This window comes from Zootoca vivipara, chromosome 12, assembly GCF_963506605.1.
Source record: "Zootoca vivipara chromosome 12, rZooViv1.1, whole genome shotgun sequence".
In the NCBI taxonomy this organism is placed as follows: Eukaryota; Metazoa; Chordata; class Lepidosauria; order Squamata; family Lacertidae; genus Zootoca; species Zootoca vivipara.
In genome coordinates, this window is record NC_083287.1 from 50,994,354 (window position 1) to 51,014,604 (window position 20,251).

The 20,251-nt window shown below is 45.0% G+C and overlaps 1 protein-coding gene across 1 annotated transcript in view; it reads right to left on the minus strand.

Annotated features, from left to right (window-relative positions):
- The window catches only part of OXSR1 (oxidative stress responsive kinase 1), a 90,068-nt gene extending 71,775 nt beyond the window's left edge, over positions 1-18,293 (minus strand). Inside the window, exon 1 of the mRNA XM_035128996.2 lies at positions 17,987-18,293. Within this exon, the coding sequence (XP_034984887.2) occupies positions 17,987-18,059 (73 nt within the window). The 5' untranslated portion in view covers positions 18,060-18,293. The remainder of the gene's footprint in view (positions 1-17,986) is intronic.
- Between the last annotated feature and the right edge of the window lie 1,958 nt (positions 18,294-20,251).

Consider the following 20,251-nt stretch of genomic DNA (forward strand, 5'->3'; position numbering starts at 1 on the left):
AGGCCCTTCCGTCCATCCAAGATGGCTGCCACCATTTTATAGCCATGACTTCAGAGAAACAGGACAATAAAACGCCACATGACCTCTCTCTTTCCCTAGCTTCACTGTGGGTATTATTCAAATTCCTGTCCATGAGCCTTCCCCAACCTGGCACCCTTCAGATATTGTCAAACTATAATTCCCACCATCTCTGGCCATGCCGGCTGGGGCTGAGGGCAGTTGGAGTCCAACAACGTCCAAATGGCGCCATGTTGAGGGAGGCTCTCTTCTAGAAGTTTCCCTTCGTATTTCCTATTATGCTCACCCCACTTCCATTAAGTAGAGTTTCAAAATATCAAACACACACTTCATGGTAACCATAGTTTAAAACCACCAGGGCCAGAAATATTACTTTATTTTTGCTGAATGGATTCCATAATCTCCACTCTTAATTATGGGTTATTTAAGCCATGTTATTTAAGATGTGTAAACATGATACATGTCTTTACAGCCCTCCTCAAAGGATCTTGGGAACCCCTCACAGATCTACAGTTCCCAAGAATCTTTGAGGGGGATACGCTTTAACTGTGCCTTAAATGTATGGTGCGGAGGCAGCCTAAGAAACTGTTAATATGACTGCTTTTTTTAATAGACATCACCTCGCCCTGAGGAGCACAGAGAAAAAGCAAGAGTAGCTCCTGCCTCCCCCAATTTCCACCACAGAAGCTTTGGAAGAGCTCTCTTTGCCCTGAGGGAATAGAAGAAACAGATACCAACTTCGTTTAAAAACAAAAACATTTGTCTTTTCTATTTGACATTATTGTAACAATGACCATCAATAAACCTCTTTGTAAGGTCCATGTGAAAAGCAGAATATGAAGCTTATGAAATAATACTCTAGCATATATTGCACAGTTTTCTTTATTGCTCATCGCCAGTGCATTATGTACTTTTCTTGACGGGGGGGGGGGGGGGACTGACTCTTTCCAAAACCAATTTGCCAGCATATGAGCTAATAATTTTCCTGGCCTGTCACGAGCTGCAAAATGCTTGGGTTTAGTACACAAGTATTTCAAAATATGATGCAAGAGTTCTAGTGCCTAATTTCCTTTACTAGATTCAGATGTTATACATCAATCCTGTTATTTTTTTTCATTAGGGATTCTTCTCTTCCAAACAATGCCAGTTATCCCGGTTCTTCCGACTAGGCAAATACATTGAAGAACCTTTTAATGAGGGTGAAAGAGGAGAGCGCAAAATATGGTCTGAAGCTCAACATCAAAAAAACCAAGATCATGGCCACTGGTCCCATCACCTCCTGGCAAATAGAAGGGGAAGAAATGGAGGCAGTGAGAGATTTTACTTTCTTGGGCTCCTTCATAACTGCAGGTGGTGACTGCAGTCACAGAATTAAAAGACGCCTGCTTCTTGGGAGAAAAGCAATGACAAACCTAGACATTAAAAAGCAGAGACATCAACTTGCCAACAAAGGTTCTATAGTTAAAGCTATGGTTTTCCCAGAAGTGATGTATGGAAGTGAGAGCTGGACCATCAAGAAGGCTGATTGCCGAAGAATTGATGCTTTTGAATTATGGTGCTGGAGGAGACTCTTGAGAGTCCCATGGACTGCAAGAAGATCAAACCTATCCACTCTGAAGGAAATCAGCCCTGGGTGCTCAATGGAAGGACAGATCGTGAAGCTGAGGCTCCAATACTTTGGCTACCTCATGAGAAGAGAAGACTCCCTGGAAAAGACCCTGATGTTGGGAAAGATGGAGGGCACTAGGAGAAGGGGACGACAGAGGACGAGATGGTTGGACAGTGTTCTCGAAGCCACCAACACGAGTCTGACCAAACTGTGGGAGGCAGTGCAAGACAGGAGTGCCTGGCGTGCTCTGGTCCATAGGGTCACGAAGAGTCAGACACGACTAAACGACGAAACAACAACAGAAAAATAAGATCAGCTATGTTAGAGCTTAGAGTCAACTTTACTGAATGCCCTGAGTTCTAGTATTATAAGAGGAAGAGAGAAATTAAACCCTATCTGCTTTCTCTACACTCATGCATTCCTTACACCTCCGTCCCCTGCTTTACTTTCCAAACTCAAAGAGACCCCGAATTTCCTCAGCACTGCCTCCCTAGTAGTACCTTGCTCCATCCTATTTCATTTTTTAAAAAAACACAACCACATGCCTGATAACTTTTTTTAAAAAAATATGCAATTACACCTAATGATTTTGGTCATGTTTCACATAAATTAAACCATCAGTTGAAGTATTAATGACCTAGCAGGTCAAGGAAGGGAGAGATTAAATAAACCCACCAGATATAATAACTATTTCTTGAACGGAGAACGTATTGCATATCATTGCATAGAAACATATAAGCAAAGACTTGCATGGAGCAAAGGCAATTCTGCTCCTAGAATTGTCTCCACAAGTCTCCAAAGGTGGCAACCCCCTTCCACTGCATAGCAGATATTAAATATATTAATATATATTTCACTTTAAATCGAATAAGAACAAGCAGAAGCAAAGGGGTAATATATTAGTTCAAGCTTACTCCACTAACTCCCGCTTCTAATGTGCAGGTTTCTGAAGTATCAGTCAATGAAGTTCTTCTCTGTACTCCCTTGTGCAATAGCCTCAATTTGATTAATTGATCAGAGAGCTGAACCATTTCCTCTTCACATCTACCAACTGCTACTTTAATTCCAGAGAGATAGCTGTGCTAGTCTGCAGCAATTTAGGCCTGATTCAAATGATGCTCTTACCCGATGGCTCCCCCACAGCAAGAGAAAATTAATAATAGAATAACAGAATTGTAGAGTCAGAAGTATGCCGACAAAGTATGTAGAGTCAGAAGTATGCCGACAAAGGCCTGTATAGTTAAAGCTATGGTTTTCCCAGTAGTGATGTATGGAAGTGAGAGCTGGACCATAAAGAAGGCTGATCGCCAAAGAATTGATGCGTTTGAATTATGGTGCTGGAGGAGACTCTTGAGAGTCCCATGGACTGCAAGAAGACCAAACCTATCCATTCTTAAGGAAATCAGCCCTGAGTGCTCACTGGAAGGACAGATCCTGAAGCTGAGGCTCCAATACTTTGGCCACCTCATGAGAAGAGAAGACTCCCTGGAAAAGACCCTGATGTTGGGAAAGATGGAGGGCACTAGGAGAAGGGGACGACAGAGAATGAGATGGTTGGACAGTGTTCTCGAAGCTATGAACATGAGTTTGACCAAACTGCGGGAGGCAGTGGAAGACAGGAGTGCCTGGCGTGCTCTGGTCTATGGGGTCACAAAGAGTTGGACACGACTAAATGACTAAAGAACAACAAAAACAACAGAGTCAGAAGAGACCCAAAGATCCATCCCCCTCCAATTCAGGAATCACAGCTAAATAATCTCTGACAGATGGCCATCGAACCTCTGCTTGGAAACCTCCAAAAAGGAGGGCCCGTGGCCTTCTGATGGAGCCTGTCCCACCGTCGAACGGCTCCTACTGTCAGAAAGTTCTGTACAGTGGTACCTTGGTTCTCAAACTTAATCCGTTCCGAAAGTCCGTTCCAAAACCAAAGCGTTCCAAAACCAAGGCACGCTTTCCCATAGCAAGTAATGCAAAATGGACTAATCCGTTCCAGACTTTTAAAAACAACCCCTATAACAGCAACATGAATTTTGCTATCTAACAATACTATTGGTCCATAAAATGAAGGCAATAAACAATATACTGCAGTCACACATTCAATCAATTAATCGGTAGCTGGACTGGGTTCCACACAGTCACAGAAACAAAAACAAAAGAGCCACAAAAACAAAAATGGAAAATAAATGGAAAAAATAGACAGACCTCAGCGTAACACCCAAAACGGAAGTGTGGCACTCAAATTGGAAGTTTAACACTCAAATGGAGCATGTTCAGCTTCCAAAAAATGTTTGCAAACCAGAACACTTATTTCCGGGTTTGCAGTGTTTGGGTTCCAAGTTGTTTGAGTACCAAGGTACCACTGTAGTTGGAACCCCCTTTCTTGTTATTTGAATCCATTGCTTCAGGTCCTACTTCTGGAGCAGCAGAAAACAAACTTGTTCCATTTTCCATGTGACAGCCCTGTAGACATTTGAAGATGGCTACGATATCATCTTTCAGTCTTCTATTCTCCAGGCTAAACATACGGTACCCACCTCCCTTCTCCACATGCCCAGGACTTATGCACTGCTTCCCAACTACCCAACATGCTGCTCCGCCCTGATGCTACAGGCTTAATGTATCAATGGACTTTGTGGACAAATGTAAAGGTAAAGGGACCCCTGACCATTAGGTCCAGTCATGACCGACTCTGGGGTTGTGCGCTCATCTCGCATTATTGGCCGAGGGAGCCGGCGTATAGCTTCCAGGTCATGTGGCCAGCATGACAAAGCTGCTTCTGGCAAACCAGAGCAGCACATGGAAACTCCATTTACCTTCCCGCTGTAGTGGTTCCTATTTATCTACTTGCATTTTGACGTGCCTCCGAACTGCTAGGTTGGCAGGAGCTGGGACCAAGCAACGGGAGCTCACCCCATCACAGGGATTCGAACCGCCAACCTTCTGATCAGCAAGCCCTAGGCTCAGTGGTTTAACCACAGCGCCACCTGGGTCCCTTCAATGTATCAATAGGACACACAAAGTCCACCATGCACAGGCCCAGGGATGATTGCCAGGTATCAATCCGCTGTTCAGGCGCACCTACATTGGGTTTTGACACAATGCTCTACACAAAAGTGGGAGAGGACCACTGGGGCAAAAAAGATCATTTTGTGGGAGTGATCAACAAGAGAATCATTGCATTTTGGCCGAAAGCAAGGCCCTGTGGCACCTTAAAGGCTAACAAATGTGTATTTAGCTTGTGGGCTTCCCATAGGGTCCTGGTTGGCCACTGTAAGGATGGGATATTGGACTAGATCAGCCTCTAGACTGTCTACCAGGGCTCTCCTTAGGTTCTAGATCGGTCTAGATCAACTCCTATGATCCCTAGCTAACAAGACCAGTGGTCGGGGAAGATGGGAATTGTAGTCCAAAACATGTGGAGGGCCAAAGTTTGGGGGGTGCCTGGTCTAAAGGAACATGAAGCAATGGCCACACTGAAGCTAAGCAAGCCTGTGTTTTGATACAGCACCTGGTTGAGTGACTACCTGGGAACCCCATGTCATATTTGGTTCCATGGCAAAACTGAGACTGCATATAAATGGATGCAATAACAATGGAATCTTGGACTTGAAGGCATAAGCCTGCTGGCTTTAGCTATAGAGTAAGGCTTCTTATATTTCTGGCACAAGCTGATGAGTGAGAATCTCAACCAAACATGGTGGCCAATTTGATATGTTGTACAAAACACTGAGCCTAGGGCTTGCTGATCAGAAGGTCGGCGGTTCGAATCCCTGTGACGGGGTGAGCTCCCGTTGCTCGGTCCCAGCTCCTGCCAACCTAGCAGTTCGAAAGCATGTCAAAATGCAAGTAGATAAATAGGAACCGCTACAGCGGGAAGGTAAACGGCATTTCCATGTGCTGCTCTGGTTTGCCAGAAGCGGCTTTGTCATACTGGCCACATGACCTGGAAGCTATACGCCGGCTCCCTCGGCCAATAATGCGAGATGAGCGCGCAACCCCAGAGTCGGTCACGACTGGACCTAATGGTCAGGGGTCCCTTTACCTTTACCTTTACAAAACATGAATGAGTGTGCTTCGATTCTTGGTAGAGGGAATGCAGGCCAACCACACAAACTCAATTCAAAATCCATTAATACAAAGGCAGCAACAGTATGACAAGGAAGAATTCTGCGAGAGTGTGAAATACGTAGGCAGGGGCAATCTGGTAAGCATCATCCACCGTGGCAGAATCACTCAGCAGACAGTGAGGCTTCTGTTAGCATATAGGGAGTGAAACCTTCTCAACTATGTGGTGATAAGGGTTTATTGGTTTCCGTCTTTACTTTTATTATCATTTCCCTTTGTAATTGCAGCCTGTATAGTGGTAGCACAATATTTGAGATTAGTAACAGCAAATTTGATACGGGAGTGGTATTCTCATATTTGGTTGGTGGCCCTTATGTAAAACTTGTCAATTGAGGGAAAGGAAGAGTCCACAGGGTGAAAAAGTCTTATGTGAAATGGTTTTGTTTTATTAGATATTTTTTGGTCAAAGAGGGTGATTGGCTTCCTCCATCAACTCGTACTGCTTTATTATTACAGGCTGGCTGAGTTTATTATTTTCCCTTCTTGTTATGCTTGGCTAGTTAATTACATAAAAGACAGCTCCTTTTATTGCTTCACTCAGTCTTTATTTGTTCATGTGTTTATGTATTGTATATTTGTGGGAGATTTTCTGCTGTCTGCTTGTTTTGGTCTTACGTTTGCTGTAACCGGGTGATAGGTGTATACGTCCCGGGTTTTTGTTGTCTGTATTTCTTTGATATGGAAAGCCTTAACAAACTGTTCCTAAGAAACAAAACAAAGAAGGTACTTTGTGGCGAGGGCCACAAAAAAAATGGATGGCTTTGAGAAAAGAAGAAGATGAAAACGTACATGGGAGCACAGTAGCTACTGGCCGTGATGATTAAGCAAAACCTCCTGGCTCAAAAGCAGTGTACCTCTTAAATACTGGGAGCTGGGGAGCAAACAGAGGAGGTTATTGCTTTCATATCCTGGTTCTGGACTTCCCAGGTGCACCTGGCCGGCCACCGTGAGGAACGTAAGGCTGGTGCAAATTGACATTCTTTTGTCTATTTACAGCAGATATCTTCTGTAAGGACATTGAAAGAAGGGAAATTACTACATGGAGAATGCTGAAATGCATATGCACAGATCATCCAGTTAGAGATGCAGCACATAGAATACACACACCTGGTCTTTAAGCTGCTACATCAAGAGGCAAATCTTACTCATTAAGTAACTGAAGGAAACAAGCCTTGATCAAATAAGATTAAGCAACATAAAGCCACAAATCTCATGACAGTAGCTGAAGATTGTTAGCCACTGAATTAAAAAAAAAAGTTAATGCTTTATGTCCTTTTAATTGGCACAAATAGCTGTCTTGATTTCAAGAAAGCAAACAAAAGAATGCCAGATCATAAAATCCTTGCAATTTTCTTGGGGCTAAAGCGTGAAAAGTCTCTGCTGCTCCAGCAACTGGCATCCTTCGGACTGCAAGGCACTCCATAGGCAAAGCATCAATAAGGTTGAGGTGGTGCACTAGCTAAAAAGGTCCCTCCCAGCTCCACTCACAGGCAAGACAGTTCCGCCTCAGGCTACAGCTGGTCTGGCTATTCTGGCTTGCACCAGAGCAGCTCAGGAACCCTGCTTCCTTCCCTTGCAATGCTTCATTCAGCCCCGATTCTGGAAACCTTAAAGCAAAGCAGCCCTGACTTCACCACAAAGGAGAAATCTGAACACAACTAAAATGCAGTGTTGCATATCCAGAGCTGTGCTTACAAGTTTCAAGTGCCAAAGCAAAGTAATAATTCTGCTACCTGTGATGTAAACTTAAATTCTGCAAATTTATTATAATGTGTTCTACACTTCCAATTATTTTGTGCATTTCTGCCTAGCTATTTCTTTGCAAAGGTCAAGGAAACTTGCAGAATTTTAACAAGTTCTTGCTGCTATTGTTTTTAAGGAAGTTAAAAATTCAGGTCTTTGATCTGCACAAACAATAACTTTCTAAAGTCGTCAAAGTTGGTATCACTCCGTGCTGCTACTCAAGTGCAACAGCCAGGCCATTCAGTAAAGGGTTACTTTATATTCCTGCGTATAAGACTACTTTTTAACCCAGGAAAATCTTCTCAAAAGTCGGGGGTTGTCTTATATGCCGGGTCGTATTTCTTATATGGCGAGTATATCCCAAACTCTATATTTTAACTGGAAAAGTTGGGGGTCATCTTATACGCCCAGTCGTCTTATACGCCGGAATATACGGTAAGCGGTTCTGAAGGCACCTGACCTAAGAAAGTCAAAATTATTTTCTCCCTGTATCAGACACTGTCCGTGCTCAGTTTGTTATCATGAAAGTAGTACTATGGGGAGATCAAGATTCGAATCCTACCTCAACTGCGAAGATTCATTGGGTGACCTTAGGCCAATGAACCTAATCTACCCCAAAGGGCTATCGGCCACTTACAACTTGACATCTCTGCCATCTGGCGGTACGTGCCTGGCAATCATTGGATCTTGACTGTTTTCACACACTAATATCACATCCTGCAAAATTCTATCAGCTATATTGTATCTGAACACGTGGAATGAATTTTAGGGATCAAAATGCTTTTTCTGTGAAGCTTGAGCAGGAGCAGTGAACAATGTTATAGATAATTGTTGTAGCTTGTCTCCACTTACCCCACTGGCCTGCTCATATTATCCAATATATTGTGAAGAATATTCTTACGTTATGGTCTGTGTCACCATTAAGAAAAGCAGGTCACAATAGGCAAATATATATGCAGACTGTCCCTGGATCAAGTGACTTTTCCTCTTGAAGTTCTCAAAGTTCTTGAAGTTCTCAAAGTTGTCCTCTTAACTAGCCAGATGTTAAACTGATCACCGATCACAGTCAGCGCACAATTTGAAAAATAAGACTTCAGAGCTACCTTGTCCAAAATGGCAACTAGACATTCCGTTTTGGCAACTGCAACCTTGCTTTAAGGAGCCATTTGGCGCCTAACTTATATATTTGAGTTTCTAACACTGGCTGAACAAAATCATGTATGCTTCCACCTTGACAACAGTAAAAAAAAAAAATCTTTTGAGCCCAATATTGCATTCTGCACTCACTGACGTGTGTGTGTGTGTTGCACACTGCCCAAATGCATTCACTAAACCATGGGTAGGCAAACTAAGACCCGGGGGCCAGATCCAGCCCAATGGCCTTCTCAATTCGGCCCACGGACGGCCCGGGAATCAGCGTGTTTTTACATGAGTAGAATGTGCCCTTTTATTTAAAATGCATCTCTGGGTTATTTGTGGGGCATAGGAATTCGTTCCTCTCCTCCCCCCCCCGCAAAAAAATATAGTCCGGCCCCCCCACAAGGTCTGAGGGACAGTGTACCGGCCCCCTGCTGAAAAGGTTTGCTGACCTCCTGCACTAAACCATACAGGGAAAGGAATAGACCCAACCCAGGCTGTGATCTTTGCCTCCACCAACAGCTGCTGTCTCCACATGCAGAGGATCTCCGATCTAAGTCCACAGAGAAGCTGCAGCTGTTAGTCACTCCAGGCTAATCCCAGATCATGACACAGATATAATGCGTACCTTGTAAATGGAATGAATCAGACCGTGCTGAGTAATAGATTTTTTCCCCTCTTTTGGGCCCTAGATAAAGCAAGGACATTTCACAAGGGGATTTCCTCTCTCTCTCTCTCTCTCTCTCTCTCTAAAGCATTCAGCAAACAGCGGTGGCAGGATGGCACAATGCCCACTAGAGTAACTCAAGAGATTTTCGTGGGTGGTTTTCAGGCAAAGAAACAGCATGAGGAAGTGTTTTTTTAACCAAAAAAAGGGGGAGGTTAATAGTGTTTTGTATCAATGTGATTTGGAACAGCAGCATTAGCTGTTTGCCAACTTAAAGGTGGCCGATTCGCCATTCGCATACTGGTGCAAGGTTTCAGGCCTTTCACAAAGAACTCCAATATGAAGAAGGAGAAGAGTTTGGACTTGATATCCCGCTTTATCACTACCCGAAGGAGTCTCAAAGCGGCTAACATTTTCCTTTCCCTTCCTCCCCCACAACAAACACTCTGTGAGGTGAGTGAGGCTGAGAGACTTCAGAGAAGTGTGACTAGCCCAAGGTCACCCAGCAGCTGCATGTGGGGGAATGGGGAAGCGAACCCAGTTCACCAGATTACGAGTCAACTCAAAGAGTCCCCCCCCAACTATTGGCAGTTAGATATACAAGCTGCAGGACAAGGATGGAAAGGGGCAGGAAGTTGTGAGTGGGTAGAGTGAAAGTGGTTTTCTTCCCCCTATAACTGAGCATAACACAAAGACAATGGAGGGGAAAAGAAACAGAACACCCAGGATTGTGGGTTTCCTAGAAAATTCTCAATGGCAAAACTGGTAATTTCTAGAACTGTGGTTCTCAAGCCATTTTCTCTGAGATACAGAACAAAAGATTGCTTCTGCCACACTGAGTTTTTTATTGATAAGAAATACATTGGAAAACAAAAAATCTGAGTTTCTAACACTGTCTCCTGCCACACCCTTTGAGAACCACTTGCCTTAGAGTGTTATCCAATTCAGCCAGGTTATTTTGTACAGTGGTACCTCTACTTACGAATTTAATGCGTTCCGAATGCACATTCGTAAGTCGAAAAAAATTGTAAGTAGAATCCCATAGGACTGCATTGGGAGAAAAAATTCGTAAGTTGAAGCAACCCTATCTAAAATTTTGTAAGTAGAAAAAATCCTATCTAAACCGCATCCAAGATGGCGGATGGAGCTCCATTCGTAAGTAGAAACATTCGTAAGTAGAGTTATTCGTAAGTAGAGGTACCACCGTACTTGCATTTATTAAACAAAGCAAAACCATTTGGAACTGCCAGGCTTGTGTAATATTTTCAATTAGCATCCATTCATTGTTGCTAACAAATTTACAAAATGAATTTTTTTTCCATGAAAAAGACCTGGGAATTTTTCCTGCCCTATCTCACCTATCTCATGCATGACCTCTCCCCTTTCCTCCTATGAATTACACAAGTTCTTTGCAGAGCTTTTAGTCACAGCTTGCAATGGTTGAGTATTTCAGTGCTTTCAGGAATTTGAGGGTCAAGAGGGGAGGGGGAGAAGGAAAGAAGGACAAAAATAAGAACAAGCCCATTCTTCTCGTCCAGTTGTCAACATGTGTTTTAACACGCAGTCCAAAATCCTGAACCAATCTTTGAATACCAGCAGCCAGTTGCAAGGGAGATAGTCTACAGGAGAAATAAATTAATATGATTCTCCCCCTACTAATTATTTCATTAACCTTCATTACATAAAAAACGGCAAAGACACATCAAAATAATCAGTCCCGATTCAGACTCCTTATCCCCACTATGTAACCAACATGGCAAATGTTTAAATGGAGAAATGTTTCTACATCTCTGCGATTCCAACCTATGCACTTCGCTGGATTCTGTATGGGGACAGAGCATGTTCGTGGGGGCAGGGGGGGGGAATATGCCTGAAAATTTACCTAGCTACTTATTTGTCTGACCCATTTACAAGGACCTAAGAGCAGGCTTCATCACCTTGCCTACAAAGGTCCGTATAGTTAAAGCTATGGTTTTCCCAGTAGTCATGTATGGAAGTGAGAGCTGGACCATAAAGAAGGCTGATCGCCGAAGAATTGATGCTTTTGAATTATGGTGCTGGAGGAGACTCTTGAGAGTCCCATGGACTGCAAGAAGATCAAACCTATCCATTCTTAAGGAAATCAGCCCTGAGTGCTCACTGGAAGGACAGATCATGAAGCTGAGGCTCCAATACTTTGGCCACCTCATGAGAAGAGAAGACTCCCTGGAAAAGACCCTGATGTTGGGAAATATGGAGGGCACAAGGAGAAGGGGACGGCAGAGGACGAGATGGTTGGACAGTGTTCTCGAAGCTACCAACATGAGTCTGACCAAACTGCGGGAGGCAGTGGAAGACAGGGGTGCCTGGCGTGCTCTGGTCCATGGGGTCACGAAGAGTCGGACATGACTAAACAACAACAAGAGCAGGCTTGTCCAAATATTTAAATCTATCAGCTAAAAGACCAACGGGGCACTTGATTAACTTTTTTTAGGGGACACACTTCTGAAAAGGCAGTCTGCTTTGCCTTTAGAGCAGCATTTTTAAGGAGGGACATTTGTGGGGATGACAAGTCAAATTCTTCAGTGGAGCAATTTTCTATTTGACAGAATGCCCAGTTTTAATCACAATTTTAACTGGGTAATAGTACATTTTGCTTTGTTTTGTGCATCTTGTTTTGTAATGGCTTCAGCTACACGAATAAAATCAAAGAAAACTAAAGGAAATAGGACCCAACTTACGACCAAACTACATATTACATGGGACATGCAAGCTACCACCAGCCGAGGCCTCTTCAGTAGTACTTAGCTGAAGGAGCCAAGCCATTCAATCTCACTCAGGGTCTCCCGGTCTCCCTGCCTCCCGGTCCACTTCATCCGATCCTCCTTGCAGGCAGGGGAGAAGCAGAACATGGCATCACATTGTACGCCTTCCCTAACCAATGATGGCATCATAAAGCTCAGCATCTTTGCATCAGACATTGGCTCCAGGGGACTTGCTCCCTTTTCATACTGTGAAGATATCTGTGCAAGCTTGCAACATTCATGTCAGAGACCGTAACTATGCTTAAACAGAAGCAGACCTCTTTAGCAGGTTTGTGCTCCTACTCCCCTATTACAATATGGACAGGATTTGATCAAAAGCAATTTCCAGAAGAGCAGCATCTTGCCCATGTTTAAGAACGGAATCTCTGGCTCACAAGTTTTCTCAACCTACCGTAACTCACAGACATAGTGCAACTGTCCAACATGGATCTGGGAATGAAAGCTGCTGGAAAAGGAACATTTAAGTGCTCTTTTCCCTTCTTCTAAAATTTGAACCGATGGGTTCTTTTTCCTCTTCCTCTTCCTCCCCCCACCCCCACCTCACCCCACCTCTTAAATGAGTCATGTTACTTGAGATTGCTGGAGAAGCCAGACAAAGGGCACCAGCCCTATTCACCTGCTGCTGCCTCCACTAAAAATAAACAGCATGGATTGGACAGCAGGCACACACATGCAAACTCCAGACCATCACCTGAGGAACAGGACAGACAGATAGCAGAGCAACGGTCTCAGTGGTGGAGTTTGACCTTTAAGTGACTCGTCTGCTTATGAGAGCCTGCCAGAGCTGACACCCCAACGCTCAGCAACAATGCACATGGGAGCTTTTTCTGAATGATGAAAACGGGACAGTTAACTTGTGTGGGGTTAAATAAAAAAATTCATTCAGTAGCACCTTAAAGACCAACTAAGTTTTTATTTTGGTATGAGCTTTCGTGTGCATGCACACTTCTTCAGATACACTTGAAACAGAAGTGTCAGACCCTTATATATATATACAGAGGGTGGTGGGGTTGGGTGGGAATGGGTGATGGGCTGATGGGAGTGGTAAACCTGTAGATGGCTGTTAATGACTGCTGATGACTGCAATTAGTCCTGGGGGGGGGGGGAAGCAAGGGCTGAGGCGCTAAAGAAAGCTTGATCATGCATAATGAGATAAGAATCTGATGTCTTTATTCATCCCAGGTGGCTCCATGGTTTTAAGCTTGGTAATGAGTTCCAATTCAGAAACTTCTCTTTCCAGTCTGTTCCTGAAATTTCTCTGTAATAAAACAGCTGCTTTGAGATCTTGTATAGAATGTCCTGGGAGATTGAAGTGTTCTCCTACTGGTTTCTCTGTCTTATGGTTCCTGATGTCAGATTTATGTCCATTTATCCTTTGGCGTAGGGTTTGGCCTGTTTGATGCATGACAGCAGCTACCATAGCCAAACAAACCAATTGGTGGGCTTGGCATGCCCAATCTGTCCTCAAGCTACCTCCAAGAAATGTAAAGGCCTCCAACACTACCATGGATGAAGACTCTCTCAATGAGGGTGGTTCCATGCCTGGCCTTTCCTGGAAAGCCATTCTAGGACAAGAATAGTCAACAGAATACTCCTCAGATGTTGAAAGACTCCAGCTCCCACCAACCTCAGCCAACAATGGCCAGGAATCATAAGAGTTGCAATCCAACAATATCTGGAGAGCACTGTTGGCTACCCATGCTCACGAGCCTAATGTGCTTACTACACACTGCTCTCGTGGGCCTTCCATTGTCTTCACTTCCCATCTATCCTGCCTTCACATTATACTGGATTTTTGCATGCACCCTCTTGCAGCACCATTCATCGCCATCACCTTGTCTATTTCCTCTTGGCCCTATAATCAGCTACCATCCCCATACTTCACCCTGCTGCATCTTTCCCAGAGATCTCCCAGTATCACCAAAGTGCCTGCTGATTCTCTTGGACCTCTCAATGGCTTTTGATACCATCAATCACAGTATCTGTCTGGTTACTTGTTGCCTGGCTTGGGGTCTAGAGGCCCTACATGGCAATGATGCTGCTCTCACTTGGATGGTTGATTCAATGAATTATTACTCGGGGGGGCTATTGCCCTGACCTATCTCAATTATGCCATGGAGTTCAACAGGGCTCCGTTTTATCCCCCGGGCTATCTAACACCTACATGAAACCACTGGGAGAGGTCATTGAGGGGTGGGGGCTGGTGTGTCACCAATATGCGGGTGACACCCAGCTCTATATCTCCTTTTCATCTAACCCAGGTAACTCAGTGGGTGTTCTGAACCACAGCTTTGGCATGGAAATGGAATGAATGGGAGCCAATGAATGGAGCCTGTTAGTGCAGCCTTTGCCAAGTTGATCTCAAGAAGCGGAACTAGTGGGTGGTTCATCTGCTCATTTAATGGTTAGCATTCTGCTCCGTCCATCCAAAGGAGGAGGTTTGACAACTGGGGGTGTGCTCTTAGATTCAGCACAGGCACTTTTATCAGTTTTGGCAGACAGGCTAACTACAACTTTAGTTGGGCAGAGATAGCCTTACAATGGTTAATGAGGTTCTGGTAACCTCCAAGTGGGGTTATTACAGCAACACAACGATATGCATGGAGATGCCTTTGAAAATGGTCTGGAAACTTCAACAGGCCTAGAGTGTGGGGCACCAGGGTTATCGTAATGGGGGCTGGCAGGTATGATCACATCACACCAGGCTCCGTGACCTGCACTGGCTTCCGGTCAGGGATATGGGACGGAAAAATCTCACGGGGAAAATTCCATCTTATATGTTCGTTTGTAACAAAGAAGAGATGCCAACTGCAAATTAAAAAATTAGGCAAGCAGGGCAGTTTCAGAAAAGTTCAGCTTTTGGAAACAACGCAAGTGGAACAAATACGTTGCATCAGATCACTCTTGTGGGCATTGTAGCATTTTCCAATGCAAACTGAAAATGTTGATTAAAAATTCATAGAATTTTACAATTCACAGCTTTCTGGAAAACCCACACCCCTGCTTTCCAAGCCCAATTCAAAGCACCCTTAAAGCCCTCAACAGCTTGTGACCAGCTTGGATCACTTCCAGTCAGGTATCCCTCTCTGGCCCTTAAGAATAGATCTTCAGCAGAGGGGCTTCTCCAGGTTCCCATCCTAATGAGTCAAGGTGAGAGGTCACCAGGAGGGACTTTTACAGTGTTGGCACCCCAGTTGCATATTACCGTATTTTTCCTAGAGAGGCTCATCTGATATGTCTGTTATGGTCTTTCCAGTGCCAACTAAACATTTGGTTTTTTTAAAAAATAAAATCCCATAACTTTTAATTATATAGTTTTGAGGAGGGGACATTTCAGATCATTGGCACTAATCCATGCTGGGCTTCAGGATACATATATACATATATAGATATAGATAGATAGATAGATAGATAGATAGATAGATAGATAGATTGCTTTGTGTCCAGTCACTTTTTTAGACTGATATTATGCTGATTTTGATAAAACCAGAGGACATGGTTGATGAGAAGTACAGAGGTGTCACAAATACATAGCAAACTTCATTGGACTTGGGACTAAGGCTTCCTTTAGCTTTGGGCACCAACTCTCCATTCCAAGGTCACAAACACTGATGTCCTCCCAATGAACTCACACCCCAAGGGGGGGGGAAGAGGAGTCACCACACAAGAGTAGGTGTCAGGATGAAGGGTGACAAACACTGTTTCAGCAATATATTATGAATTTGCAAGGCTGCAGCAACACTAAATGCTTACTTTGCAAGCCCACAATGAATTTAACAATGCAACAGACCCCCAAATCTCCAGCAGCTAGCACCTCCTCAAGAGTTTTGACCTCTTCCTGAGCTTTACAGATGCACCTCCGAGCGCTGAAATGCGAGAGCGAGAGCGTCTGTTACAGCAAACTAAAGATGCAAAGAGGAAATATAAAAAAATGAAAAATCTATTGTGCACACTGTATTTCCACATCTCTAGCAAGAGAAAGTTTGGCAGAGAGCAAGGATCCAGTTACAAAAACCTTAAATGATAGCACAGCCACACACCCAGAGCTTTCAAACCACAGGTATTCAAACCACCTCATCCCTCAAGCATCATTAACAGGGAGAGTAGCTGCAGGCCTGCAGAGACCTACAACCCAGAACAAAGTCACAACACACCATTCCCCTTGGAGAAGACAGAGATCCCGCGAAAGCTCACGGCACTAACGGCAACAGATACCATCTGTAGAGCTTTGTACAGGAACACACACATGTAGGAGTAAGAGTACTGAACTGGTAGCATGAAACTATAGCTGTGTGCCTGCAAAATAAGATCCAGGTCCTTTAATTGTGTACAAAATGGGGTGCATACGATTGTATTATGCATGAGAACACTCAACTCAAGTGCTCCTTCACCTCCAAATCAGGCACAGGTTTATTTATTACGTTCATATCCCAGCTTTCCACCAAGGAACTCAAGGAGGCATATATGGATCTGCTCTCCCCCTTTTATAATCACAACAACCCTGTGAGGTACCGTAGGTTAGGCTAAGAGATGGTGACTGGCCCAGCGTTAGCCACTGAACTTCAAGGCTGAGTAGAGATTTTAGCACTGATCTCTCAGGTCCACGGTAATCACTTCAGCACACTCCAAATTCCACAAAATCTCATACATCTATCACAGCCAAGCAGCTCAGGGCACACATGTTCACACATGCACAAACACCTTAGCCCCGACTTCGCATGAGAAAGCATGGCTCTCCCACCTAGCTAAGAAGCAGCAAGCTCTACAATACTTCGAAAAGCAAGAATGCCACTACAAAAGCTTTCCCCAAATGCAACTGACATACACCAACCATGAGCTCCCGGGAGACACACACGGTCCTCCAGATGAATGAAAAAAAGGCATCCAGAAAACTATTCTTTCCGGAACTGGGTCACACGTGCGGCAGGCACAACACATGCAAGGCCCCCACCTTCAAAGCACCTCCACCCAGCACCACGCACCCACACAGCTACAAGAAAGAGGCTTTCCTGTCACCACTACCGTAGGAGCTGCCGGACACACACCCCCACATATATACACAACCTGCACACACCCGTAAGCACACAATGCCCACTCTGTCCTTTTTGTTGCATGACACATGCAATTCTCTACATTAATTTTGTTCTTTCTGGGCTGCAATCCAGAGCATTATTCACAACCCCTTTGACCTCGGCAAGACTTGCAACCAGAAAAGGTCATTTAAGATAGGGGTCAAGGTATGGCATACAATATATACATCAACATATATATATATACACACACACACACACACACACACACACACACACACGTCACAGATATAATTTCCACTCTGCAAGTACTACATATAAGGTGCCCACAATGCTTGGCTCAGAAGTGCTTGCAGTGCTCCCAGGGGCAGAGGACTCCGTTTCACAAGGGAGGCCACCCTGCCAACACAAAAAAGTCACTGTCACCCATCTGGGCCCTTTGGCCCAAGATTTCAGAGCGGAGCAGAAATAAGTGTCAGATGCACCGACACAGACCTGTAGAGGCCAGCCCTTTCCAGACCTACGCACTCCCAAGTGCACACGCGAAAATGCCAGGGAGAGGCACACCCCCTTGTGCTCCTCTCCTCCAGCTGAAAGGCAGGATTATATGCTGCACACGGGAGACCCAACACAGAGAGAGAGAGAGGGAGAGGGAGGAGAGCAACTCCTAGGCACGCACGCACGCACACACACGGTGCAAAAGTGCAGCCCCCCTACAAAAAGAAAAAGAAAGAGCCATCCTGCTCTTCCTTGCATTTTGGCCACGCCAGGCCTAGCTGGAGAGAGCAGGGGAGGGAGCAGCACCCCCAGCCTCCTCGTCCTTCCCACCCCCCAAGTGCCCGGCCCCACTCACCAATCACCTCCTGCAGCTCGTAATCATCCTTGTTGATGGACCAGGGCAGGGAGCTGGAGTCTTCAGCAGCCATGGCACCAAGAGCTGCTTCCCCCAGCACAGCAGCAGGCAAAAAAAGGGGGAGGCTGGGCTGGCAGGCCTGGCCCCCAAAGGCAGGGAAGTGGGGAGAGAAGGGGGGAGGGAGAAGAAGGAGACTGGAGCCTGCCTTGAGTTTTCCCACGCACAGCAGCCTGCCTCCTGCTCCCGCTTCCCTCCTCCTAACAGGGGCCAAACTTAGCCTGCTCTTCCCACCTGCCCATGCCCAGAAGCGCGCGGTGACGTCACCCCGCACGGCGCGCGTCTCCCCCACGAGGTGGAGAGGACGCCGACGCCATCTTGAGCGTGGCGTCCGCTTGAGTTGTCGGGCTGACAGAAGCTTACAGTATAGTATGAAACAAGGGCATGATTTCGGGTTGTGTGTGGGGTCTTTTCTAATATATGTATATACTCCACGAGCGTGCCCACCTACTCCCGTTCTCTCGCCCGGCGTTCTCGGTTGTACCACGAGTGCGGAAAGGAAGCTGAGGCGATGGGCGCCGCACCCAAGATGGCGGAAGGCGCATTCTTCGTCTTCGCTCGTCTCGAACGAGCCGTGAAGGAACCCCGCCCCTGTGGGGCTGGGCGGCGCTGATTGGTGAGTGGGCGAGGTGGGGATGGATACCTTGCCGAGCATTGGCTTGCTAGGGTGTCCGTCACGCTTCGTTCCCGCCTTTGTCCCTTGGCAGTACTTGGTTGCTGGGGAGGAGGACTGAGATGATGAGCAGGGGAGGGTTTGGCTTCATGTTGCCTTTTGCAGCGAAGGAGGAAGAGTTGAGCTGGGTTGGGTAGGAATGCAAAGCATCTGCCAAACTAGGAACTGTAGCTCGGAAGTTCGCAAATTTTTGCTCAGTATTTCAAATGCTGCCACTTGGGCAAAGGTGTCTCTGAGCATGCACAGAGTGGCTTTCTCCTTTATATATATAGATAAAAACCTCTGTAAAAGGGAAGCCTGTTGAATGTGCATAGCTTCTCCCTGCGATTGGCAACCTTGTTGTATTGTAAAATCCTATTTTCTATCTCCTTTTCTCCATGCAAACTTCATTGTGTGCAAAAAATAATTTGCAAAGCTTTGAACAACTTCTGCCAAGACTTCCATTAAAAGTCTGGCGTTTGGCACAAGCCTAGTTTTCAGGTGTCTTTTCATGCCAAGAGGCCTGTTCAGATGAGCCGGCCATTTAAAAAATGATGATTATTGTATCGTTTTTCTGACACATTATTATTTTCACTCACAATATTTTGTTGTACAATACTTTGGTATTTTATATTAGCTTTTTATAAATATTTGTATAAATTAAAATAGAAATAAACAAGGCCCTAGTAGGGCTTGTGCCATTTCTCAAAAAGACCAGTCTTAAAGCAGTATCATTGCACTTTGCACAGTATTTGGTTTCCCCCCAAAAAAAAACTGCTGGGAAGTGTAGTTTGTTAAGGGTGTCGAGAATTTTTAGGAGAGCTTTGTTCCCCTCAAAGAACTACATTTCCCAGGATTCTTTGGGGGAAGCCAGGACTGTACAAGGTGATATGATAAAGCTGGCCATATTGTGATGTTTAGTGTGCTGGTATTCCTATTTATTTACTTACTACAGTATAGTTATTTAGATAAATGTATAGTCTGCTAAACGGCGTTTCCGTGTGCTGCTCTGGTTTGCCAGAAACGGCTTTGTCATGCTGGCCACATGACCTGGAAGCTGTACGCCGGCTCCCTCGGCCAATAATGCGAGATGAGCGCCGCAACCCCAGAGTCGGTCATGACTGGACCTAATGGTCAGGGGTCCCTTTACCTTTACCTTATAGTCTGCTTAGTCAGAAATCCCTCTAAGTGTTGTACATAATAACATTACAGTATTCATGTCACAGCTCAGGACCCAAATATCTGCAAGACAACCTTTTCCCACATCAGCCTGCCCTTGCTTTAAATTCAGCATAAGAGGCTTTCCTGGTGATCCCTAAGTAGGATGAGGTACATGATTCCCTTTGAGGAAAGTGCAGAGGTTTCCAAAACAAGATCAGGCCTTCTCGGTGGTGGCTTCCCGATTGTGGCATGCTCTCTCCAGTGAGATGTGCCTGGCACCATCACCGTTAACCTCTAGGTGCTGGGTGAATATGTTTTTAATTATCCATTAATCTATTTATCATTTTTATGTTATTGCAGGATGAGCTCTTATAGTTAATTATGTATTTTGAAAT